The sequence below is a fragment of the Anolis sagrei genome, chromosome Y (genome assembly GCF_037176765.1).
Source record: "Anolis sagrei isolate rAnoSag1 chromosome Y, rAnoSag1.mat, whole genome shotgun sequence".
NCBI classification, from domain to species: domain Eukaryota; kingdom Metazoa; phylum Chordata; class Lepidosauria; order Squamata; family Dactyloidae; genus Anolis; species Anolis sagrei.
Genome location: NC_090035.1, coordinates 16,570,819 through 16,598,169, shown reverse-complemented (window position 1 = coordinate 16,598,169; position 27,351 = coordinate 16,570,819). Strand labels below are relative to the sequence as shown.

The following is a 27,351-nucleotide window of genomic DNA, read 5'->3' as shown; positions in this document are numbered from 1 at the left end:
GAATTGTGGGAGTTGAAGTCCAAAACACCTGGAGGGCCCAAGTTTGCCCATGACTGAGTTAGAAGGACACTCCAGTAGTTTACAAAAAGAGGGCAGGGCTCTCTCTCTCTTAAAAGTCCATGAATGGGACAGAGTAAATTGCATCATCAACACTTCAGAGCAAAACTTGGAGCATTTCTAGCTGGGGAAAATTCTAGCTGCTCAATGCTCATTGTTGTTGTTGTTGTTGTTCATTCGTTCAGTCGTCTCCGACTCTTCGTGACCTCATGGACCAGCCCACGCCAGAGCTCCCTGTCGGCCGTTACCACCCCCAGCTCCCTCAAGGTCAGTCCAGTCACTTCAAGGATGCCATCCATCCATCTTGCCCTTGGTCGGCCCCTCTTCCTTTTGCCTTCCACTTTCCCCAGCATAATTGTCTTCTCTAGGCTTTCCTGTCTCCTCATGATGTGGCCAAAGTACTTCAACTTTGTCTCTAGTATCTTTCCCTCCAGTGAGCAGTCGGGCTTTATTTCCTGGAGGATGGACTAGTTGGATCTTCTCGCAGTCCAAGGCACTCTCAGCACTTTCCTCCAACACCACAGCTCAAAAGCATCCATCTTCCTTCGCTCAGCCTTCCCTAAGGTCCAGCTCTCACATCCGTAGGTGACTACAGGGAATACCATGGCTTTGACTAGGCGGATCTTTGTTGCCAGTCTGATGTCTCTACTCTTCACTATTTTATCGAGACTGGACATTGCTCTCCTCCCAAGAAGTAAGCATCTTCTGATTTCCTGGCTACAGTCTGCATCTGCAGTAATCTTTGCACCTAGAAATACAAAGTCTGTCACGGCCTCCACGGTTTCTCCCTCTATTTTCCAGTTGTCAATCATTCTTGTTGCCATAATCTTGGTTTTTTTGACGTTTAGCTGCAACCCGGCTTTTGCGCTTTCTTCTTTCACCTTGATTAGAAGGCTCCTCAGCTCCTCCTCGCTTTCGGCCATCAGAGTGGTGTCATCTGCATATCTGAGGTTGTTGATGTTTCTTCCAGCAATTTTCACCCCAGCTTTGCATTCATCAAGCCCTGCACATCGCATGATGTGTTCTGCATACAAGTTGAAAAGGTTGGGTGAGAGTATGCAGCCTTGCCGTACGCCTTTCCCAATCTGGAACCAGTCTGTTGTTCCGTGGTCAGTTCTGACTGTTGCTACTTGGTCCTTGTACAGATTCCTCAGGAGAGAGACAAGGTGGCTTGGTATGCCCATCCCACCAAGAACTTGCCACAATTTATTATGATCCACACAGTCAAAGGCTTTAGAATAGTCAATGAAGCAGAAATAGATGTTTTTCTGAAACTCCCTGCCTTTCTCCATTATCCAGCGGATATTGGCAATCTGGTCTCTCGTTCCTCTGCCTTTTCTAAACCCAGCTTGAACATCTGGCAACTCTCGCTCCATGTATTGCTGGAGTCTTCCTTGCAGGATCTTGAGCATTACCTTACTGGCATGAGAAATAAGGGCCACTGTACGGAAGTTTGAGCAGTCTTTCGCATTTCCCTTTTTTGGTATGGGGATATAAGTTGATTTTTTCCAGTCTGATGGCCATTCTTGTGTTTTCCATATTTGCTGGCAAATGGCATGCATCATCTTGACAGCATCATCTTTTAAGATTTTAAACAGTTCAGCTGGGATCCCATCGTCTCCTGCTGCCTTGTTGTTAGCAATGCTTCTTAAGGCCCATTCAACCTCACTCCTCAGGATGTCTGGTTCTAATTCATTCACCACATCGTCAAAGCTATCCTCGATATTGTTATCCTTCCTATACAGATCTTCTGTATAGTCTCGCCACCTTCTCTTGATCTCTTCAGCTTCTGTTAGGTCCCTGCAATCTTTGTTTCTTATCATACCAATTTTTGCCTGAAATTTACCTCCAATGTTTCCAATGCTCATGCTGTGCCAAAACTAGGCAGTTTCAATTTCCCTTTCCACCCTTGGGGATGTTCTGCAGAGAACCAAGAACCAATTGCAGGGGAAAGCAAGAGAGACTTCTGCGTGGGAACAACCGCTTTCCTTAAACTCAGCTCCCTGCAGCTGTTGGACTACAAATCCCGTTCTCCCCATCTGCAAGACCCTGGGCCAAGTTGGAAGAGGACTATCATAAATAAGTTGGAGGAAAACTAGTATCTATCTTACTTAGGAAATCCCTCGTAGCTTGAGGATGATGTAGTGTCTTGGCAGTGGGTCCATAGGTGACTGTCGAGGATGATGGTCTTCCAGATCTAGTGTCTTAGCAGTGGGTCCATAGGTGACTGTCGAGGATGATGGTCTTCCAGATGTAGTGTCTTAGCAGTGGGTCCATAGGTGACTGTCGAGGATGATGGTCTTCCAGATGTAGTGTCTTGGCAGTGGGTCCATAGGTGACTGTTGAGGATGATGGTCTTCCAGATGTAGTGTCTTAGCAGTGGGTCCATAGGTGATTGTGGAGCGCTATTCTTGATCCACATCTTCTCCCGCAGTGAGGACATTGGTTTCCAGACAAGCATGACTACCTTCCCACAGAAGTAGTACCTATTGATCTTCTCACCTTTGCATGTTTTTGAACTGGTAGGTTGGCAGAAGCTGGAGCTAACAGCAGGAGCTCACCCCACTCCCCGGATTCAAACTGCCAACCTTTTGGTCAGCAAGTTCAGCAATTCAGTGGTTTAACCTGCTGCGCCACCAGGGGGTTAAATACAAAACCATAATTTTGACTCCCAAACCTGTCCTTGATTTATACATCATTCATTCAGCGAGTCTATTCGGAACTAGCAAATGCATTTGGGATACCGTTTATGTGCCAACATAGCTTGGTCCAAAGTGCCATCTTAAATGTCCCATTTTCAATAGGTTGTGACAAGCTTCCTTGCAACAAGCCATTGTATATGCGATGGCCAATGTTTACCTATGTATTTTCTTTGAAGAGATACAAGAAAAACAGCAAAAATAGGTGTTTGTGGGGAGAGGACTCTAACTTACTTACTTACTTACTTAGATACTTACGCGATCCCTCATATCTCGAGGAAGATGGTCCTCCAGATGTGGTATCTTGGTGGTGAGTCCGTAGGTGGCTGTGGAGCCCTATTCTTGATCCGCATGCTCTCCAGCAGTAAGGACATTGGTTTCCAGATGGAAGGTGGTCCCGGTCAGGGTTGGCTTGATGCGCCTTCCTCTTGGCACGTTTCTCCTTTTCACCCTCCATTCGTGCCTCTTCGAATTCCACAACACTGCTGGTCACAGCTGACCTCCAGTTAGAGTACTCAAGGGCCAGGGCTTCCCAGTTCTCGGTGTCTATGTCACAGTTTTTAAAGTTGGCTTTAAGTCCATCTTTTAATCTCTTTCCTGTCCGCCAACATTACATTTTCTGTCCTTCAGTTTGGAGTAGAGTAAATGCTTTGGGAGACAGGGATCAGGCATTCGGACAATGTGGCAGTCCAGCGGAGTTGAAGCAAAGACCACCAGCGTTGAAGCGATGCTCTTCTGCCATCTATCTATCTATCCACATAATAAAAGTGAAAAAACGTATGTGTATGTGGCTGGGGTATCCACTTACACAGACAAGTTCCACAAATGGCCACCACTCAGGAGACACCAAAGGACCTCCCTCAAATGACATTGCAGTTTATAGCGAGTGCCATGAACATGTCCAAGAGCCCTGCCAATGTCAACCACAAATGCCATACTGCCCACCACCCAAGTGAAGTATTTTATATGGGGACAATTTCATCCTAGATTTTATTTCTTTCCTCCACCACAGACATCCCAGTGTTTCTTACTCTCTCCATTGGTGTGGAATTTGCATGACCCTGCCAACTGCTTCTCCCATAACCCTTTCCTATTTTTTCTATGGAACACAGCAAACAAAGGAATTGATCAGCAACTGAACATATTACAGAGGTTTGGAGAGAATTCACCATGATTTATAGGAGTTGTAGGCACTAGGGTGTATCATTCTCCTGCAATCTAAGAGCATTCAGAACGCCACCAATGAAGAAGAAGACTATCATAAATAATCCGGATGAACTATCATTTATAAGTTGGAAGAACTATTATAAATGATTTGGAGAAAGAATATCATAAATAAATTGGAGGAAGGCTATCATAAATAATCTGGATGAACTGTCATTTATAAGTTGAAGGAACAATTAAAATAAGTTGTAGGAAGACTTATCAAAAATAGCTCCACTCACAGTGGACGGGTTGAACTACAGATCCTACCATCCCCATCTGCAAGGCCAGGTTGGAGAAAGACTATCATAAATAAATTGGAGGAAATGATCTGGATGATCTATTATACATTGGAGGACTATTATAAATAAGTTGGAGGGGAAAGATCATAAATAAGTTGAAGGAAGACTATCATAATGAATATGGATGAACTATGACTTATAACTTGGAGGAACTATTATAAATAAGTTGGAGGAAGACTATCATAAATAGCTCTGCTCACTGCAGATGGGTTGGACTACAGATCCTATCATCCCCTTCTGTGAGGCCAGATTGGAGGAAAACTGTCACAAAATAGCTCAGCTCCTTACGGATGGGTTGGACTACAAATCCCACCATACCCATCTCCAAGGCCAGGTTGGAGGAAAACAACTATATGTTGGAGGAGGGCTACCACAAATAGCTCAGCTCCCTGCAGCTGGGTTGGACTACAAAGCAATCTGCAAGGAAGACTGTCATAAATAGCATCATCCGTGAGAACCAGACAGTGAGAACCAGACAGAGAAATAAAATAAAATAAAATAAAAATAGAGATAAAATCCTAAAATCAAAAGGTGCTACACATCAGAATGATAAGGGTAAAAGTGCTCCGTTTACTCCATTGTGGTGACATAGGAACTCTTGGGGAACCAATTGTTTTCTATAAATAGAATTGAGTGGAATAGAACAATAGTGTAGCAAAAGTTTGTTCTGAAAACTGCTATCAGTGCCCTCTAACTAGTTATTCCCTGCCCTCTGCTCAGTAGGGCACAATCTCAGGGAAGGGGGAAATAACATTCAAACTTTAGCCATTGGACTTTACTTTGGGCGATATTCTCCCAGATAAATATATTACAACCTTTGCCCTGTAAATGCAAACGGTTCCTCTGTTGATTTGCCCTAGGAAAGGTTCCAGTTAGAAAACTACAAAGCCATAGAATGGGAGAGAAAAAAGAAACTTGGCTTTTACTTTTATTGTTGTTGTTATCATTATTACACTGGCCAACAAACATTTTGATGCCTCCAATGTTGTCCCTGTTTCTAGGCATATTTGATCTGCTGATTCCAAAAGCGACACCAGTTTTCTCCTTTTGGCTCTAGTTTTTGAGATACAGAATATATGCCGTCTACTAGTCACCCATAGAAAACCATAATAAGCATATCTAAGAAACGAGAGCTGATGTGGTCTATCCAAAGCAATTTTCTGCTTCGGTGCCTCAAATAACCCCAGAAACAGTCGTAAACACCAAGAATCTTTTATTGTTGAGCTGTGTTGTCTACTTATATGGGGTTTTTAAATGTGTATAATCTGATTTGGTACTCTAACGTATTTGGATGGGACATAACCAGTGAATACCAGGAGCTGTAGGCTGTGTTTCAGGAAAATATTCAGAGGTAGCAAGACCATGTCTGAGTATTCCTGGCCTAAGGAAATTCTATGAAATTAATGGGATTTTCATAAGTCAACAGAGGATTTGAAGGCACATGTTGATAATTTTTTTAAGATGAGCTGTCTTTTTCTGAAAGCTTCAAAGAGAGGTATTCCACCCCTTTTTGCTAGAAAAGGGTATACAAGGGGGTTTGGAGTGGCTGCGGGTCAAAGAAACAATCTGGAGAGCCACATAGGAGCCCAAGGATTGTTGCGGTCTTGCCTTTGTATGTGCCGCAGGGTTCTTTCAAGAGCAGATAAGAAGCTTTAAGGCGGGCGGGGGAGTCTTTTAGGCCAGGTGGAAGACAATAGGTAGTCTTTTGAATCTGTCTTTATTTTGGTAGATTGCCCTTAACAAATGATTTGCTCTGATGCCTGATGCTACCTCTGAAGAAATTAGGTCAAAGGTTCCCAAAGTTTGGTGTGTCTGAATTGATAACCAGTTCCTGGCTTTTAGATAGACAGTGAGGACACATGGGCACATCCAGTTGTTGGCAAAGGGCATCATTCCCGTCCTGTTTTAAATTCCTTCTTCAGTTTACTATAAACCAAAAATGAGCTGCGGTGGCTTAAACCCTTGGGCTGCTGAACTGCTAATCTGAAGGCTTGCAGTTCGATCTGCGAGATGGGGTGAGCTCCCGTCTGTCAGCTCCAGTTCCTGCCAACCTAGCAGTTTGAAAACATGCAAATGTGAGTAGATAAATAGGTACCACTTTAGTGTGAAAAGACAAAGAGATACTCCAAATCTTGATGCCACATAATCAGGAGATGACAGTGCAGGCACCTTCCCAGAGCCAGAGATGAACACTGCCTCCAGAATCCGGAAATGAAAGGAGAAGCCTCTGCTTATGGTTGTGTTTGCATGTCTCATTGTATATGATTGTAAAGACACTGAATGTTTGCTATGTATGTAAATGCTGCAGTCCATTCTGAGTCCCCTATGGGAGTAGGGCGAATATAAAGAAAATGTTTTGTTGTTGTTATTGTTATTATTATTATTATTATTATTATTATTATTATTGTATTGTCGAAGGCTTTCATGGCTGGAATCACTGGATTGTTATAGGTTTTTTAGGGCTATATGGCCATGGTCTAGAGGCATTTCTTTTCCCTGACATTTCACCTGCATCTGTGGCAAGCATCCTCAGAGGTAGTGAGGTATGCGGTATAGGGAAGCTAATGAGGAAACACAACATACAAACCACCTACAGACCCACCAAGAAAATCCAACAAATGCTACGTTCAGCAAAGGACAAGAGGGATCCTCTCACCTCTGCAGGAGTCTACCATGTACCATGCAGCTGTGGACAAGTCTACATAAGGACCACCAAACGCAGCATTGCCCAGACACGCATCAAGGAACATGAAAGGCACTGCAGACTAATTCAGTCAGAGAAATCAGCCATAGCAGAGCACCTGATGAACCAGTCTGGACACAGCATATTATTTGAGAACACAGAAATGCTGGACCACACCAACAACCACCATGTCAGACTACACAGAGAAGCCATTGAAATCCACAAGCATGTGGACAATTTCAACAGAAAGGAAGAAACCATGAAAATGAACAAAATCTGGCTACCAGTATTAAAAAACTCAAAAATTACAACAGCAAAACAACAGAGAGTAAACAATCAGGCACATCAAATCACCTCTCAAAGAAAGATTCCCCCAGGCACTTCCAAGCCATTAAATGCTTATCAAGGTGGTAGGTTGAAACATTCACACCTAGCTCCAGCAGACAAAAGTCCTTTGTCCCACTCTGGTCATTCAACAGATATACAAACCCATTTTCCTACTTCCAACAGACCTCACTACCTCTGAGGATGCTTGCCATAGATGCAGGCGAAACGTCAGGAGAAAAAAATGCCTCTAGACCATGGCCATATAGCCCGAAAAAAAACCTACAACAACCCATTATTATTATTATTTAAAATTAAAATAATCCCTCTATGTGTCTTCTTTGGAATCTCAGATCAGTTGTGTTTTCTAGGTTGTCTCTGCTTGGGGAAATTTTGGAACATCAGTTTGGACTGATGTTGGGCAATTTTAGGGCAGTACCCCCAATCATTACATTAGGGGGTGTTTGAAGATTTCTGGGTGGACTTAAGGGACTCTTGTTATGGTTCCCAAGTGCCCTATGCAACCCACGTCTCACACTTTGTCCACTCCTGTTCTAAAAAGACTCACAATTCCTGCTCATAGTCTACTGTGTCAGATACTTTTTGGTATCTTGAGATAAATAATAATAATGTTGTTGCAGAAATCCAAAGTATACCGACACACCCAGACTACCTTTGTGAGCTGATGCTGCAATGGCCCTGCTGAAATACTTCTGGAGATTGCGACCCCCTCGCCTGTCACTTCATCAAAGCAAGAGATGCCTCACCTCTCCAATCGTCTCACACTATGACGCCATAAATTTGGGGGAACAGGAGGTACCCGAGTACTTCAATTTTGCAAGTGACGTTATGGACAGATGGATGCAGATGGAAAAGGTAAGGGTGCTATTCCTTTTGGGAAAAAATAGTGAAAAAGCAGGTCATTCAGTGCAGGCAGCATACAGATCTCTCCTTCAACACAGAGGCTTCCTTTCCCGATGCTCCTGTGTTCCTCATCATTCATGTGCCCTTGCTTTCCCATTAGCTACCCTTCTCTTTGACTATTGGTGACAGAATTCCTGGTTAAGATGGTATGAGACTCTGTGCATTGCATCACTGGTTACCAATCTTATTTGTGCCAGGATGGAACAACGCCCCTGAACCCAGTCTTCTGGTGGGTAAATGAACAGAAAGAAGAGGTGAAGTGGACCTATGAAGAACTGGCCGTCTTGTCTCGAAAAGCAGCTAATGTGCTTACTGGTCCGTGCGGCTTGCAGAGAGGTGATCGACTCCTGATGATTCTCCCAAGAATTCCTGAGTGGTGGTTACTTGTTCTGGCGAGTATACGGACAGGTTCGTAAGTATTACAGGAGAGAATATTCTTTGTCACAAGTCAGGGCTTCCAGCGCCGTGGGGCAGTGAATAAATACTGAATTTGACCCTAGTTCCCTGGATAGATTCCATGTTTAATGGAATCTATCCAAAGTGCTGAAACCTGTTCTCTAAATAGTTTCAGCACTTTGGATAGATCCTGTAAAATCGTGGCCAGTTAACACTTCCCAACAAATGATTCCCTCCAGGCAGGAAGCAGCCAGGCTTTGAAGCTGTAAGGCCATTATATGCTTTTTTTTCATGCCAGAAGCAACTTGAGAAACTGCAAGTTGCTTCTGGTGTGAGAGAATCGGACGTCTGCAAGGACATTGCCCAGGGGACACCCAGATGTTTGAAGTTTTACCATCCTTCTCTCATGTCCCCGTATGGGGAGCTGGAGCTGACAGAGGAAGCTCAACCTGCTCTCCCTGGATTTGAACCAGCAGTCTTGCCCGCACAAGTGTTTAACCCATTGCGCCACTGGAGGCTCTATTAAATGCTAATCAAGGTGGCAAATTTCAACATCCACACTTGCCTCAAGCAGAGAAGAGTTCTTACTCCCACCCTGGATGTTATTCCACAGATATATAAACCTCACTTATAGAATCATAGAATCAAAGAGTTGAAAGAGACCTCATGGGCCATCCAGTCCAATCCCCTGCCAAGAAGCAGGAATATTGCATTCAAATCACCCCTGACAGATGGCCATCCAGCCTCTGTATAAAAGCTTCCAAAGACGGAGCCTCCACCACACTCCGGAGCAGAGAGTTCCACTGCTGAACGGCTCTCACAGTCAGGAAGTTCTTCCTCATGTTCAGATGGAATATCCTTTCTTGTAGTTTGAAGCCATTGTTCCGCATCCTAGTCTCCAGGGAAGCAGAAAACAAGCTTGCTCCCTCCTCCCTGTGACTTCCTCTCACATATTTATGCTTGCCTAGTTTCCAACAGACTTCACAATCTCTGAGGATGCCTGTCATAGACGTGGGCAAAATATCAGAAGAGAATGCTTCTGGAACTTGGCCATACAGCCCAGAAAATCCACAGCAACCCAGTGATTCTGGCCATGAAAGCCTTCAACAACACATCCTGTAAAATGTTTCCCTAAACCTGGAGAGGTTGCTGTAAAACCAATTTAGATTTACCTCTCTCAAGTTCCAGACCACTGGTTATCTCAAGGTTGCAGAGATACTCGGAGAGAACAGAACAACTTAGAGGAAATGGGCTGTGGTCAGAATTCTGTTGGTTACTAATGCATGTGTAAGTTATTTAACAGAGGCAGCTGATATTTGTGGAAGCAGAATAGCACATGCAGTGGCACCATGCATGCAAGTATTCGTGTGCATGTACAAGTATTCATGTGCAGGCACAGACAACATTGGTGCATGCACGTGTGCATTCAGTTGCACAGAGGTTGCACCCTCAGCTGATCATCCACCTAAGGTTTCACATTTGCAACATGAATATGAATATGCTCCTAGATCTGAATATGCTCCTAGATGTTTTACTATTCTTCCTGATCATAAGAGCTGTTCTGCAGTGGAATATGCTGCCTCTTCACAGGGTGGTGGACTCTCCTTCTTTGGATGTATTTAAGCAAAGGCTGGATGGCTATCTGTCAGGAGTGCTTTGATTGTGTTTTCCTGCATGGCAGCAGGAAGTTGGACTGGATGGTCCTTGGGGTCTCTTCCACCTCTTGGATTCCATTATTCTAATACTGAGAATTGGGTAATTCTCCCCAATAATTTATCAGAAATATACTTCCTGTCTGCCATTTTTAAAGTACTTAATGAATTTATTTTTTTAATCGTGTCAGAAGGGAATTGAGAATATGCTGCAAATTGCTTCTTCTTGTTTTTTGTTTGTTTGTTTGTTTGTTTGTCATGTCAGGAGAGACTTGAGAAACTGCAAGTCGCTTCAGGCGTGAGAGAATTGGCCGTCTGCAAGGATGTTGCCCAGGGGACGCCTGGATGATTTTTTTGTGTGAGAGAATTGGCCATCTGCAAAGATGGTACCCAGCGGACCCCTGGATGTGTTACCATCCTGTGGGAGGCCTCTCTCATGTCCCTGCCTGAGAAGCTGGAACTGACAGATGAGAGCTCATCCCATCTTTTAGGTTTTTGCGACATTGGATTTTCCCGGCTTGGTTTCCTGGCTTGGCATGTTAATTTACTGTTAAATGAATTTGTTGATGATTTGTAAAATATTTTTTTAAATGCTTTTGCTGTTTTAGTTGTAATTCTTATGGTATATATGTTGTTAGCATCATTTGATGCCTAAGTGAGGCCGCACCGAGTCCTCCTTGTGGGGAGAAGGGCGTGATAGAAATGTACGAAATAAAAATAAAACCTTCAGGTCTTTAGGTCAGCAGTTCAGCCGGCACAAGGGTCTAATACATTGTGCCAACCGCAGCTCCGAATGAATTGATCAAAACCATATAGGGTTTTATAGGTCACAGTCATTTTGCCCAGAAATTGACCAGTGAAGCCGTTTCAACCCAGGATTTGTGTGATCCCTGCATCCAGTCTCATAGCTGCAGCATTTTGAACCTGCCAGACTTTCTGAACACTTTCCAAAGGTTGTCCACATATGGAGTGCAATGCAATAATCTAAGTGGAATGTAATTAAGACAGATGTTACTGTGGCCAGATATGATATCTCAAAGGACTGGCAGAGCTGGCATACATATTTGAATAGTGCAAACACACTCCCGGCTAACACTGAAACCTGGGCCTCCATCAGGATGCCCAAGCTATGAGCCTGAGATTTCAGGAAAAGTGTAACCTTATCCAACACAAGCTGAATCTCTATTCCCTGATCTGCCTTTGACTGTCCAGAAGCACCTTTGTACTGTATGATTTGGTTTAAGTTTCAGTTAGTTTTTCCTCATCCCATTTATTCCAGACTAGCACCCCTGAGTCATAATCTAATATTTTCCCCTGCAACAGCTTAGATGGAAAACACTAAATGATCACTGAATGAGCATCACTAAGCATGGAGACTGGGTACTTCTTTCTCATTTCATTCACCTGCTTCTTTTCCAGGCATTATTTTCATTCCAGGGACATCCCAACTAACAGCAAAAGACATTTCCTATAGACTCCAGGCCTCCAAAGCCAAAGGCATTGCAGTCAGTGATACATTGGCCCCTGCAGTGGATTCAGTTGCTTCCGAATGCAAGTTGCTGAAAACCAAGCTTATTGTGTCTAAAGATGGCAGGGATGACTGGCTGAATTTCAAGGAACTTTTGCAGTAAGTATTGTAAAGTTAATGCATAACCAGATGTGGCCTTCAAGCATTTTGGACTATTGCCACCATAGGCTGACCTTACCATTGACCATGTTGGGTGAGGCCAATCAAAAGTCTGGATCACACTTTTGTGTGTTTGTGAATTAGAGCAATTAATGAAGATAGATATATTTGTAAAATGTTATATGAATAGCACATATGAAAGTTAACAAAATTAATCAAGGAAGACAAACACGAAGAAAAGAATACTCTGTTTTAATCTGAATTTATTTTCCCAAGAGAAAAGGGTCGGGGATTGTTGTAGAAGCCACAAGCCTTCTAGATATTCACAGATCTACTATTAGATCATCTCATCTAGTATTTTGTTTGTTATTTATATCAGATTGTTTGTTTGTTTACAGTATATTCCGCCCTTCTCACCTTGTAGGGGACTCAGGGCGGATTACAGTGCACATATACATGACAAACATTCAATGCCATTAGACATACAACATATATAGACAGACACAGAGGCAATTTAACATTCCAGCTTTCCAGTTTCATGAGGGTATGTTCGATTCTGGTCACAGGGGGAGTTGCTGCTTCACCGTCCACTTGTGACACCGAGTCCTTAATGGAGTACGTACTCATTCTTACGCATGCTGCTGGAAGGTTTTGTGGTGTCGTAAATTAGTTAAATTACCCTCTCCGCATAAAGCGGTATCTACATTTCCTACTTGACAGAGGCAACTGTCTTTCGAGCTGCATAGGTTGACAGCAAGCTAGATTATTAATGGCTGGGGGCTCACTCTGACCCGGGCTGGCTTCAAACTCATGACCTCTTGGTCAGTAGTGATTTAATGCAGCTGGCTACCAACTAGCTGCGCTACAGCCCAGTCCAGATGGAATTGTCCTCTATTTTCCTACATTATCCTTTCTCCCTGTTTTGAAGATGAAGATACCATTCACATTCCTGCAGTCCTCTGGCAGTTTAGATTGTTACTAGAAGAACAAGACTTTTTGTTGTGTTTCAGCTAAAGGCTGAAGATGAGGGGATTGTTCAGTCAGAGGTTGTGAGGAATTATGAGCTTTCCAGTGTGGGAAATGAGGGGATTTTGGATCATGATTCTTTCTGGGAGGATAGGTCTGTGTCTGGTCAAAAAGAAACAGCTTCAGAGCAGGGAGGAGATGGAGATTCTTTGGCATCAGAAGATAGGGAAGATCTTTCCCCTGGTCAGTCCTTGGCAACAGAAGATAAGGAGCTGGAAGGGAAAGATCTTTCCCCTGGGAAACACCTGAGGTCAGTAGGAGTATGAGACTCAATCTCCAGGAGGAAGGAGCCAGGTTACGGAGGTTACAGAGACTCCATGAGAAATCCTTGAAACAAAGGCATGACTTCATGGCTTGTGGACCTTAAATTAAAGTGTTGTTTACTGAAAGGGTTAGAGCAGGCAACACTGTGTTACCATGTACACCTTGGGTCTTGTTCTCATTCCACGTTCAAGTCTGTGTCTAAGATCTTTGGGAAGGTCTTGTGCTCATGTTCATGGATTCATGTTTTGGAAGAAGTTTCTGTGTTCCTGGTTATGGATTTGATTCCTGGTTTTTTCATGTTCCTTGTCACTTTTGAACAGAACTTTGATGTGTGGAGTATTGCCCTTTGAAAGCCTTTTTCCTATTGCTTTTTGAACATCGCTTTTTACATTGCCTTTTGCCTTTTTATATTTGCTTTCTTCAATAAACTGTTTAGTCAGTACTACTGGACTCTGTGTTGTGCTGGGAGCAAAGGTGAATTCAGGCCAGAGTGCAACACCTTTGTTGAACTGTATGGAAAGCAGATGTGGGCCCTTTCAATATATGTCCAAATGGTGGGTGTAACTAATGTACAGGAAATATGAGTTTCAAGCAAAAATCCAATGGATTTCTGCCAAGGGCTCCTGATGCAGACTTCCACTGCTGGAAAATGTGCCAGAATTGAAATTATGAAATAGGAAGCCATTGCGCAAATTAAATGTTGTTCGTCGGTGTTATGTTTTTTTAAGGGCTGCACCTGCTGATCACAATTGTGTTAGAACAAAGAGTGATGACACTTTAGCCATCTACTTTACCAGTGGGACCACAGGGACTCCCAAAATGGTGGCACATTCCCACTCCTGCTATGGCATTGGATTGACAACTATTGGCAGGTAATGTCTATTGATTATTTTCACATTCTGTGATACTACATTTGTGACTGATACTGATACAGTTGGGAACAGGGGATCCCATGAGATGAGAGGACATTTAGACTGGCTTGAACATTGACCAGGTGAATGAAACATTCAGGCTGAACACAGCAGAGTCCAAGGTTGGCAAGCCAGAAAAAGGGATGGGCAGTTGTGACCCTCCCAGAGTTGTTGGACTTCTGCTCTCGGCATCCTTCAGCTTGAGCTGTACTAGCTATGACTAATGGAGTTGCAATCCAAAAATATTGGTGTGGGGAGTTTACTGTTGTACACTGCAAGTTACAGCATAGCTTTGAGAAATTCCATATCCAAATAGTAATCTGAAGGGCTGATTGATTATTTAAAGATAATGGATATTTAATTAAAATAAACTCATTAAAATTAATGATATTTGTACAAATTGTAAATAATCAATCACAGTTCATTAGAGACTGGATGTGGGTTTACCTTCCATTTTGGCAAAAGCAAACAATTTGAACAGACCTCTGAGGATGCCTGCCATAGATATGGCGAAATGTCAGGAGAGAATGCTTCTGGAACATGGCCAGACAGCCCGGAAAACTCACAGCAGTCCAATTTCATTTAAAGTATCTCAGCACAGTAAAATATCTTTTACAATAATAAAACAGTTTATTACAGAACCAAAAATAAAGATCTAGAAAAGTGCATGGACAACTAAAATGAGTCTCTCTGAAGGGACGGCAGAAGCATCTCAATGAACATTTAATTACATGTGCGGAAGGAGGCAGGGCAGGGCTCCTGAAAATGTGATTCCTAAGAGATTATGAATCAAGGCAAGCTACTGAAAAACTCTGACAAGATGAAGGAAGATAGCTGTTCTCTCTTAACTTCCAGCTTTCAGACACAGATGAAACATGGCTAATGCCTTACAAGCAGAGGTCTAGGGAAGGACACATGGAGCACCAACTGAAAGTTGAACCATAGACAGTAAGAGAGAACCAGTACCTTGTGGATCCCCTGTCTTCCTCCGTAGCTTCTTCAGAATTAATCTAATATCCAGCCTTGCAATCCTATTGTACCACAACCAAATGAACCTCACAAACTACAACATGGTCACTAAGGCCTCCCCTACCAATCATAGCAAAGGGGAGGAACTATTCTGAAGAAAGAGGTGTTTTCTCAGGGATTCTGTTTCTATTTAATGTAGAGTATTCCACACCAAATGTAGCAATCTTGAACTTGGCTTGGTAGCAGTGGTTACTGGCAACTTCCATCTTAGTGGCATGGAGAAAGTATTTCAGGAGTTCAATCCAAACTTCAAAGGAGCTGTCCAAGTTGCTGAATATAAAGTTCAGATTTAAAGTTGAAACCGATTTCACCACGCACTGAGTAGGAAGCCATGGATGTAAATAAGTGCTTTGCTCAGACCTTCCAAGGAACATGCAGGGATTGCTGTGGAGTGGGCTGAAGTGCTGATTTTCGCTACCAGGTCTCTTTGTGAATCCTAAATTGGATTTGCATCAGTGCAGAGTCCTGCAACTTGTTTCCCAGGAGTCTGTTGCTGTGAGCCAGTTATTGACTAAGAGACATTATTTTCCCCTGAACAGGAGCTTCATGAATCTGAGCCGTTCATCTGTATTCTGGAACCTATCAGACCCAGGATGGGTAAAGTCGGCCTGGTGCTGTTTTTTTACTCCATGGATTAATGGTGCATGTGTCTTTATACATCATTTGCCAGTGTTTGACCCCACAGTTGTATTAAATGTAAGGACACCTGTTGAAATCCAAGATGCCTTTTCCAATTTAAACTGATTTGCTTATAACATAAGAATCATCCCCAGTTAATCCCATAGTGTCACCAGGTACAATTGGGAAATACTCTGACTTAGACCCTGGAAGGTTCATATGAGAGTTTTTTAAGCTTCAGAAACACTCCAAACAGCTTTACAGAAATATGAAAAGATATATTAAAAAGAGAAACTAAAAACTACTGAATGGAATTAAAAATAATGAAATCGTAGCACTAAATGGATTTGTAGCCCTAAATGAAATTGTTGCACTAAACTTGTGGAGAGCTATGTTCAGATCCTTTGGTAGCTCATTTGGGTGTCTGTGTCTCAGGGGAAGGAATGGACAGCTTGCTTCAAGAAATCTTGCCAAGAAAATCCCACATATGCAATGCCTTAAGCTCACCATAAACTAGAAATTACTTTGAGGCACAGAACAGCACACAATACTTCAAAAGCAATGGTCACTAAATGTTATGGGTTCCAGTTTAGCATATCTTTGAAGGGAGTTCTAGAACCTGGGAGCAGCTGCCAAGAAAGCTCTCTTGCTTGTTCCAACTAGCAATACTGTGAGGGAGACAGGACAGACAAAAGGCTTCCTCAGAAGACTTCAAAACATAGGCATAGGGAGATGGCCCTTCAGTGATGGTACTTTTGTTTCTTCTACTAGACTCTTGCAAATTATCCAGTCACCAACTTCTGCACACCTCCTACTGGATACCGGATGCTGGTACAGCATGATATCACAAGGTATTTTTCATCATGTGACTCGCAATACAGTTGGCTCTCCACATCCACAAAAGCGAGAAAAATGCAAATACAATTTAGGGCAAGGCTCCTAAGTGCTCCCCAGAGTTTCCAAGCAGGCATCTGGGGGAATCCTTGAGTGGTAGTGTGCACAAAAAAAAAAAAAGTATCCATTCCTCATGTTGCTTCCTCCCTCCCAAAGTCTGGGTCCATGTGAACATAGCAGCCCGACTTCAAGGAGATCGATTGCTTCTTCTGCCCACCTGGGGCCGCTGTGTGCACATTCACATTACCACCCTGTATTCTCTGGGTTACTTATCATCCCTGACCTGCTCCACCCAATGGGTACAACATGGCTAGTGTCCCTCACTCATCACTTGGAGTAACACTACCTGGAGGAACAAAGCAATCAGAGAAGGGAGGGGTGAAAAAGTGGCTGATTCCTCCTCTCCCCTCTCCGGACTCACTCTGGCACCTTATGGCCAACATCACTCCATCCGATGGGTGACGGACACTAGCCATGTTGTGCCCGATAGCCATGACAATGATAAGAACAGGAGGTGGTGGTAAAAGTGGCTATCTGGTGAAATCAAACCAGGTTTAGCACTGATGGGTGGTCCAGACTCCTTCCTGTGTCAGCAACGACCAGAGGGCTTGTGGTCAATACCACCCCAAGCCTGATCTGGAATTCGCCACTCCGGATCAGTCCAGGGATAAGGTGTTGATTCTTTTGCAGGACTCTTGTGAGTTTTGTTCTTGATATTAGCAATTTTTAATTATGTTTTTCTTTTTTATCTGTGACTTCCTTTTGTTATACATGTCTGTGCTGTGATCTTGTTAGTGTAGACCAGGCATGGGCAAACTTGGGCCCACCAGGTGTTTTGGACTTCAACTCCCACAATTCCTAACAGGCAGTAGCCTGTTAGGAATTGTGGGAGTTGGAGTCCAAAACACCTGGAGGGTCCAAGTTTGCCCATGCCTAGTCTATACTAACAAAGGCTGTTGTTGTGTTGCGACCATATGTAGAGCCACCCTAAGACACAAATAGACTCTGATCTGTTCCAAATCAATGTAGCAATGTAGAATAAATTAATTAAGAAGATATTAATCTACCGTCATAGATCTGGCTAAATTTAACCAGTGGTACTAGTCACTATAACCACAGATTGTTTTTAATTAGATTTCTAATTGCCCATAAACACGTTGCAATATTTCAGAAAGTTATCAGCTGGTTTGTTTTTTAAAATTCCATGTTAATTTGGCAGTCTAGGCGAAGTCTCCAATCTTCATGCTCCATTTGTTCTATCTATCTCATTGTTGTCTTACCTTGTGTCATTGTGTTATATAAGTACACATGCATACAGCATACAACATACACATACTCCTAGGAATGTCTGTTTCCATCACCAAGAAACATTTTATCTCCATCGAACTCCACTGGGTGACCATTTCATACTCCTGCAGCTTCAGAAGGTCAAGGCTAGAAATCCTGCCAAGAAAACCCTGTGATAGTGTTGCCTTCAGGCCACCAAAAGTCAGAAACAACTGAAGGCACACAACAAGGCAATCTATTCTATAACATTATGTTGCAAATTTCACTCATGGCTTTACTGGGGTTTGTAATCTTTTTGTGTAGGTACAAATTCATGAGTCTGAACCACTGTGTGACAGGAGGGGAAGCACTCAACCCAGAAGTGTATGAAAACTGGAAGAAACAAACTGGCCTGGATATCTATGAAGGATATGGACAAACTGAAACAGTATGTATCTTCATTTTGGCACCCCTTTGGCATAAGCAAACCCAGGCCCATGGGGTGGATGCGGCCCCTTGGGCTCTTTCTTCTGGTCCTCCTCTGTCTCCCTGTCCTCACCCTGGGGGTGTGGCAGCCGACCATGTTCCCAAGCTGAGAGGAGGGTTGAGGCAGAGATTCACGGCTGCTGAAAGCTCTCTGGAGTATAAAAATTAGGGTGGAAAAATGCATTTTTGCTTGAGAATATTGTTATTCTGATGTATTCGTTATTCTTTCTTTATATTGTTTTCAGTTTAATCTTCTAAATCACCTCCAAGCTCTTAGTGCCTGCAGGAGGTATTTAAATGCAATCTTTGAAATCAAACCATACTTCACATGCTTTCCATGTTTTTTGGTATTAAGGTGGAAATTTCCACTCTTCCACCCCATTAATGATATAATTCTTCCCCCTCTTTTTTTTTTTTTTACAAAGGAAGCAACAAGTAAATTTAGATATTTTCTTCCAACTGCAAGAGAGCTTTCAAAAACCACGTGCTTTTCAAAAGCTGCTTGCAGTCTGGGACATATTCTGTGCAAAATTCATGTGATTGTTTTGCACAGAAAACAGCAGAAATTGTTGCACTCTAGCCTTGAGACACCTTTTCCCCATCATCACACCAGAGTCCATTAGTTCTAACTACAGCAGTTTATTAAAAAAAGCATGTGCAAAAGGAAAAAAATAACATTTCCCAATAATCAGAAGAAAAGGTGTTATAAAATAACAGTAGACGATAAACAAAAGAACAATAGTCCAAAAGAGCAAAATACATGAAGTCAAAGAAGTCAAGATCACAAGCATAAATCCATAAGCATGAAAACAGGAACTTTTCCAAGGCAAAACTCTTTCAGGAACATAGGCAAACACAGGAGACTTGAATAATGAGCTTGAGAGCAGAAACAGGAACCTGACTCTATGGCAATGTTGTCTGCTCTGGAGACACCAAGTAAACAACACTTAATTTAAGCTCAGGTCCAACCAAGAAGCCATGAGATCGTTCTTCACACACCTAGGTTTCAAGGACTTCTCACAGAGTCTTTCTGAACACCTAATTATTCTATTCTTCACTCCCTCCATGTGGAGACTTAATCTGATATTGCGGGAAAACTCCCCATCAGCTGAAGGCCTATTCCCAAGAGAAACGGACTTTTCCCCCATTGCAAACATTGAAATCCCAAACATCTTCTGTCTCATCTTCAGCTGTCGGCACTTCTCTCTGATCTGAGGTCTGCAATTCAGTCTGTTCACACACAGACTCCTCTGTGGGAAACCCATCATCCCTTTCATCCTCTGAGAAATCCCTAGCATCTTGCTGCTGAGCCACAACAGAAATATTATTTTCAGTGCAGAAAAAGCTGCACCTTTTCCGGGAATAAATCCCAAATTGGGACTCAGTCCCAATTTTCAGCATGTCCTGCTTGGGAAATGGCATTTTCTGTCCAGAGAAAAAAATATTTCTGCATAGAAATACTTTCTGCTGAGAAATTGCTGTTTCCTATGTAGAAATTTCTGTTTTCTGTACAAAATAATAATGTGTGAAATTTGTAAAGAATACATCACAAACTACAAAGATTCTCATCACTCCAGCATTTTTCTCATCAGGGTTTCTCAACATTCAAAATGTTTTTCAACCATTTTCCAAATATGTTTAAATATTCATTCCTTCCTTTTGCACCAGATTATTTAACTAAATTACTCTTATTCTGTTTCAGGTAGCAGTATGTGCAAATATAAGAGGAAAGAAAATTAAACCAGGTTCCATGGGAGTGGCAGTTCCACCATATGATGTTCAGGTAAAAGAACAATTGCAGATTTGCAAAATCTGTATCCATCTCAAGATTGACAGGGAATAATATGGAAATATGCATTACCCTCCCAGAATGTTATTGTGACTGGGGAAATATCCATTGCTCTGAGATAGAGGGAAGCCATATTTCAGAAACCCTGGATACCAAATCCTATTAAAAATGTTGTTCCAACAGATTATAGATGATGAAGGCAATATCCAGCCTCCAGGGACAGAAGGAGATATTGCTATCAGAATCAAACCAAAGCGGCCATTTTGTCTTTTCCAACAGTATGTCGTAAGTAATCATTTTTTCAGTTTGGCCATTGAATGCTTGCAACATATCAGCCCCTTCACTTTGCAGTAGATCTGGTGATATTTTCTTTGCTGAAGTTTCTCGGATGTGGAACTATTCGTAAATTTTGCTCATTTAAATTTCTAATTATATTTTACTATAAAAGGGAGACATTCTATAGCAGACCACACAATAAATTTGAAAGCAGGGGCATGATGCAAATGGGCATCACTACACAGCTGCTGTAGCCCACATCTCTTCATTGAGGACTCTGCCAACTATCAACTATCTTCCATTTATGATAATCTAAAGTATGAGCCCAACGGTCTCCGATACAAAATATATTACGAATGCTGATATTAGTAGTCCTTGAGACCGTAAATAAACTGAAAATACTTGTAGTCCATGAGAACGTAAACAAATTATGTATAGTCCTTGAGACAGTCAGTGAACTAAAATCTTGTCCATATGGTCTCCAATGCAGAATATACTCCAAATGATGATATTAGTAGTCCTAAAGACCGTAAATGGATTGACAAAACTTGTAGTCCTTGAGAACGTAAACAAATCAATACTTGTAATCCTTGAGAACGTAAACAAATGACAAGGATCCCCGGGTTGAGTTCGCCTTGTTTCGGGGGACTTCCCCTTCTTCAGAATGTTTCTTCTATTTGCTAGCAGGTGGTTCACACCCTACATCCCTGTGTGGGTAATAACAATAACAAGATAGCAACATAATAGATATGCCAACAAAAGGCACCCAAACCAAAAACATTTAGGTGTTTTGGCCTACAACTTCCAGAAATCCCAGGCAGTTCACCAGCTGTTAGGACATCTGGGGACCCACCGGTTGAGAACCACTGCTGTAGGGTGAACTACAACTCCCACCTATAGTGAGTCAGTCCCCTCAAACCCCTCTAGTAGATTCAGTTGGTTATGGGGGTTCTGTGTGCAAAGTTTGGTCCAAGTCCATCATCAGTGAAGGTCACAGTTTTTCTGGTTGTGGGTGAACTGCAGCTCCCAGAAAAGGAAGGTAACCCCCCCACACACACACACACACAAAACCCCCTTCTGTAATCAAATTTGGAAGTATCAGGCATGCATGCCAAGTTTAGTACAGATCCATCAGTGTCTGGTTTAACTGTGTTCTCTGGATGTAGGTGAACTACAACTCTCCTAAATCAAGGTGAATTTCCCCCAGATGCCTCTAGTATTTTTTGCTGGTCATGGGGACTCCGTATGCTAAGTTTGGTCCAATTCCATCTTTGGTGGAATTCAGAGTGCTCTTAGATTGCAGGTACCTACAGCTCCTATAAATCCCAGTCCCTACAATTTCTATAAATCATGGTGAATTCTCCCCAAACCTCTCTAGTATGTTCAGTTGCTGATCAATTCCTCAGTTTGTTGTGTGCCATATGGGGAGAGTCAGAAACACTGAAATGTCTGTGGTGGAGGAAACACATAAAATCTAGAATGAAAATGTTCCCGTATGAAAGCTTTCACTTGTTTGGTGGACAGTGTAGTGTTTTTGGAGGGCATTGGCAGGGCTCTTGGACATGCTCATGGTGTTCACTACAAACTGCAATGTCATTGGAGGGAAGGCCATTGGTGTCTCCTGAAGAGTGGGAACTGTAGCTGTTTGTGGAGGCAGGAGCTTGTCTGTATAAGTGGACACCCCTGCCACATACACACATACATATTTTCACTTTTATTGTGTGTAAAATTTATAAACATCCAACATGCAAATTTGGTTCTATGGATGAAGATAATGTACTTAAAAGGATATTTTGTATGTTCCGCTGCTATAGATAAGTACTCGTTAAGTACATTTTCAAAAATTTATTTCATACCCGTATATACAGGGGGTCACAAAGTTTAAGAAGCCCTTTTTGTTTTGTGTCAAAAGCATTGAATAGAATGTTGTAAAGCAATGCTTTGGGTTGGAAAGATTAGCCATTTACATGAAACATTGCCCAGGGGACACCCAACTGTATTTACTCAGTCTCCAAGGAGGCTCTTTCCGTGTTCCCCTGATCAGATGCCATATGGCACACAGAGCATGAAGTTGAAATAAAGTCATCCCAAAGGCAAGGCATCCTGTCTGACTACTCCCAGCCATTCTCTGCCCATACATACCATACATACATACATACATACATACAACTGGTGGAGTATGAAAATGCTGCCTTACCTTACCCCTTTGTCTTGAGGTGTCAGTTGGATGTCATGGAAATCATATCTGATTGGTTTTAGGATAACCCTGAGAAAACTGCAGCCAGTGAGCGCGGGGATTTTTACTCCACTGGCGACAGAGGGCTTATTGATGAAGAAGGCTACATTTGGTTTGTTGGAAGGTCGGATGATGTTATTAATTCCTCTGGGTAAGTTCCCTTGAAATGAGTTTCATTTGGAAGCTTGGTTGGTTGGTGTGCATTTAGCCCCCAGTAGAGCAAGGAATGTCTGTGTCCTCCCTTAGATACCGTATTGGCCCCTTTGAAGTGGAAAGTGCCTTGATCGAACACCCAGCAGTTGTCGAATCTGCTGTTGTCAGCAGCCCAGACCCTGTCAGAACAGAGGTAATGAGAAACAGCTCGCTTCCCATTCTATCCCTTCCCCAAGTTGATTCTTTTTGACATTCTCAGAAAACAATGGGACCGGAGTATCTGCTTTACTCCTGTAATCTTGCCAGCCCAAGGGCCATCCCAAGATTGTTCATTTCTGAGAGAATACAGAATTATTTCTCTGAGTTGTTAATACTTAAAATTGGCATCCTACAGGTGGTGAAAGCTTTTATAGTCTTGTCTCCGAATTATACATCGCATGATCCAGAAAAGCTTACCAAGGAACTTCAAGATCATGTAAAAAAGGTCACTGCTCCCTACAAATATCCCAGAAAGGCAAGTATCCTCCTGCTATTTAATAGAAAGGTTCATAGAATTTTTGAACTGGAAGGGAGGAAAGGGGCTATTTTGTCCAACTCCTGTTATACAATAATACTCAATTAAAAGACTACAGAAAGATGTACATCCAACCTCTGCTCAAAGACTCCCAAAGACAGAAATTCTAAGGCTAAGGCCACATAGGTTAGCTAGTTCAACTCCATTCTGCCCTGCAGGAAAAGCACCATCAAAGCACTCCCGACAGATGGCCACCCAGCCTCTGTTTAAAAACCTCCAGAGAAGGAGCCTCTATCAGACTCCAATGCAAAGAGTTCCACTGTTGAATAGCTCTTTTTACAGTCAGGAAGTTCTTCCTAATGTTCAGATGGAATCACCTTTCCTGTAATTTGAACCCATTGCCCCATTGAGTCCTCCAGGACAGCAGAAAAACAAGCCTGATTCCACTTCCTTTCAAATATTTATACGTGGCTCCTCTCATGTTTCAACTCAACCTTCTCTTCTGAGGTTAAACAGACCCAGCTCTTTAAGATGTTCCTCAAAAGGATTCATGTTCTCCAGACCTTTGACCATTTTAGTTGTTCTCCTCTGGACATCTTCCTGCTTGTCCATATCACTCTTAAAATTGTGATGCCGAGAATTGGATACAGCATTATTCCAGTTGAAGTGTGACCAAAGCACAATAGAGGGTGCCATGACTTCCCTTGATCCAGAGTCAATTTATTCCACTGTTGAATGGCTCCTAAGATGAAAAAGTTCTTCTTAACATTCAGGTGAAATCTCTTTTCTTGTAATTTGAGTCCATCGATTCATGTTCTAGTCTTTGGAGAAGTAGAAAACATAATGTGCTCCATCTTCCACATGGCATCTGAATGTCCATCTTCCACGTGAGACATGTGTAAACAATGAGTCTTGGCCCACAGGGAAGTCAGTGTCAGAAATGCGGGGAGGCAGCATTGTGCCAAGAAGGACAAAAAGAAGGAAAGAAGGAGAGCAAGAACAAACGTATCTTGCATCCTGATGAGGACATGGTCAATCAAACTTCATCCCAAAGAACTGGGGGAATTTGATGTGGTGAAGGCTCTTTCTTTGGAGGCATTGAAACAGAGGCTGGGTGGGCATCTGTCGGGGGGTGCTTTGAATGTGATTTTACTGCTACTTTGTAGGGGGTTGGACTGGATGGCCCACAAGGTTTTAACTTGTAATATGGTAAATTTCAATTGAACGTTAGAAAAAACTTCTCTCCAAAAATAGTTTTTGGCAATGGAATCAACTGCCTAGAAGATGGTGGGATCTTCTTCTCTAGGACCTTCAAAAATGCTGGACAGCTGTCTGTTGGGGGTTGCTTTACCTGGAGATCCCATATGGAGCTGCAGGTTGGACTCAATCACCCATGTGTCTCATTCCAACACTAAGTTTCTGTTATTCTATCCTCTTAGAAAAATAAATATAGCTATTTAGATTCCAGAAGATTAACATGAAAACTCAACCTTTCACTCACTTTTCTATTGGGGTGATGAGACACACATCCCAGCAGCAAGGCTAACTGATGAGACTGCCCAATATTATGTCAAATCATTGGTTCCTCTAGACCAGTGTTTTCAACTGTGGCAGACATTGAATCTTCAAGGCTTCTGGTTGGATTTCTTCTTGATCTTCTCAGGCAATCAATAGTCTTCTTAGCTAGTATTCAATCCACATTCTAACCAAGTCTGATCTTGCTTAGCTTCCAAAAGCCAAACAAGACTAAATGTATTTCCATTGCTTTGTTTTAACTGCTTTTGGCTCTGAGTCCAAGAGGATATTCAGTATTTTAGAGTTGTCAGCTTTCACCCACAAATCCTTTTGGATCCAAAGTGGATCCAAGATAATGGCTCTAAAGTAAAGCTAGGTAGATCCAGATTCCTTCAAAAAAATTGGCTCAGATTTTTGCCATTTATTGTTAAGACAACAACATTGGTGTTGGGATGGGATTTGGGAAGTCCATACTGAAGTGAACCATTAAACGTATCAGGTGAACCTTGGATGGAATAGTGAGGAAGAAAACCATAATCCTGAACTTATTCATGGAAAACCAGGGTAGAAATGTAACTAACGAATAAATTGAAAATTGATTCTCTTTTTTTTTCCTGACACAGATTGAGTTTGTCCAAGAACTACCAAAGACACCTACTGGGAAAGTCCAAAGGAATGTATTAAGGAATCGAGAATGGGGGAGAATCTAGCTTCGGATAAGCATTTGCAAATGATGGTTCTCCTCATCCCTGCCCTTGTCTATTGAGGTGGATAATTCCCCACTAGTTTCTCAATTTCTGATATCTTTTTCAAAGAATTATGTTCTAAAAATGCTAAGCAGAAACATTGACACAGTCAAGAAAGAACTGTACTTTTGACCCACAGATACTCCTAGAATAGATCTGAAATTCTCCCAGGATTCATGATTTCTGCCTTAAGATTATGGACAATTGGTGGGTATTCTTTGCAAAATAAAACCAAAACATAGGAGGAAAGATAGGCGCACGCTGGGGAGAGGAGGCATTGGAGACGGGAGCGAAGGCAAGGAGACAAACTATTTGAACAAAACATATAGCATTGTTCGAATAGATAACATTAAATCAATACTTATGCAAAAATATACCTTTTACCTCTGAGAAAAGGGTTACCTTGAAGGCTACATAGAGGCTGAGGGGACAATTTTGTCCCATTTCTGCCCTGTTTGTAACATCTTAAACCCAGAAGATGCTCTCTTAAAGACAAGAAATGGTATTGTCAAAGGCTTTCATGACCGGAATCACTGGATTGTTGTAAGTTTTTTGGGCCATATGGCCACGTTCTGGAAGCATTCTCTCCTGATGTTTCAATTGCATCTATGGCAGGCATCTTTAGAGATTGTGAGGTATGAGACAAGAAATTCTCAGGACATGCCATGGAAAAGGCATCCTCTGGACCTAAAATAGTCTCGTTTTCACCAAAAATGTGTCAATAATGCTAAGGAGGATGTTGGAAGCATTTGAAGATACAAACCATATTGATATTTTCTTTCTTTCTGGGAGTCTGGCTCTCCAGTGCATCCTCTAACTACCGGGAGATGCCCACCTTTGCCCTATAATAAATAAGACAAGAAGCATCAATATCAATAAGTGTCAAAGGCTTGGATCATCTATTATGACCTATGTTATGTAACTTTATGGATACTTAACTGTGACATGATATTCTTCTGAAACTGTGAAAATGCTTAAGGGGATACCAGCAAGTGCCTTCATGAGCATCAAGCTGTACCAATATACATCAGCTCTCCTTAGCTAGGGCTTTGATGCACATCACTGCAATGTGCATCAGTCTCATTGTGCATCCATCCCAATGTTCATCCGTTACTTTTCGAGCTTCCCTATGCAGTAACTTGGTGGCAGTCCCTTGCTGAATATGGATCTTATAGAACTGCGGACATAAGTACACTTACGAAGTCCCACATAAGCTATGAAGGTGTTAAGTCCCGCATATACTTTTGGATTATTTTTTAAATGATGGCTCAAACAGCATCCAGTGCTCTAAAATATTGAAAATAAGCTCTGCTCCTGAATGTAGCCACCTTCTTGTCTCCCTTCTTGTCCTGTAACCAAAATAAAGTGTATTTCATAAGATGCCTACTCAAAGTTTAATGTGTATTGCAGGTCAAGTGTTGTTAGGTTTCTAGCTTTCATCTTGTTGCTCAAGGATAGGGAAACCTGTGGCCCTTCCATCAATCTCTCATTTTCTCAGCGTGGGTTGTATTCTGTTCAGTGCACAGGGAAAGCAAGATTACATGAGGATCATTGAGTGAAAGTGGCTGGCTCATCCCCAAGCTGACCTGGTTATTCCAGACCTCCAGTTCTCAAAAGCCTTTTGTCAAATCTCTGATTTCATTGTCTTTGGACTTATTGTATGATGCTGTTATTCCACACCATTTGCATTATCAGCAATCGTGGCCATTTACTGACATGATGACCATCGGCATTGCACCTCTACTTACCAGACCATTGCAA

General features: G+C 42.2%; 1 protein-coding gene across 1 annotated transcript in view; it reads left to right on the top strand.

Moving 5' to 3' along the window:
• Positions 1 to 26,970, top strand: part of LOC137095221 (acyl-coenzyme A synthetase ACSM5, mitochondrial-like) — a 30,352-nt gene extending 3,382 nt beyond the window's left edge. The window contains exons 2-14 of the mRNA XM_067461623.1: positions 7,910 to 8,144; positions 8,390 to 8,600; positions 11,660 to 11,867; positions 13,886 to 14,029; positions 15,637 to 15,793; positions 16,487 to 16,566; positions 18,200 to 18,323; positions 20,064 to 20,144; positions 20,334 to 20,435; positions 22,686 to 22,813; positions 22,909 to 23,008; positions 23,210 to 23,329; positions 25,468 to 26,970. Coding sequence (XP_067317724.1) covers positions 7,962 to 8,144; positions 8,390 to 8,600; positions 11,660 to 11,867; positions 13,886 to 14,029; positions 15,637 to 15,793; positions 16,487 to 16,566; positions 18,200 to 18,323; positions 20,064 to 20,144; positions 20,334 to 20,435; positions 22,686 to 22,813; positions 22,909 to 23,008; positions 23,210 to 23,329; positions 25,468 to 25,554 — 1,725 coding nt within the window. The 5' untranslated portion in view covers positions 7,910 to 7,961 and the 3' untranslated portion in view covers positions 25,555 to 26,970. The remainder of the gene's footprint in view (positions 1 to 7,909; positions 8,145 to 8,389; positions 8,601 to 11,659; positions 11,868 to 13,885; positions 14,030 to 15,636; positions 15,794 to 16,486; positions 16,567 to 18,199; positions 18,324 to 20,063; positions 20,145 to 20,333; positions 20,436 to 22,685; positions 22,814 to 22,908; positions 23,009 to 23,209; positions 23,330 to 25,467) is intronic.
• The last annotated feature ends 381 nt before the right edge of the window (positions 26,971 to 27,351 follow it).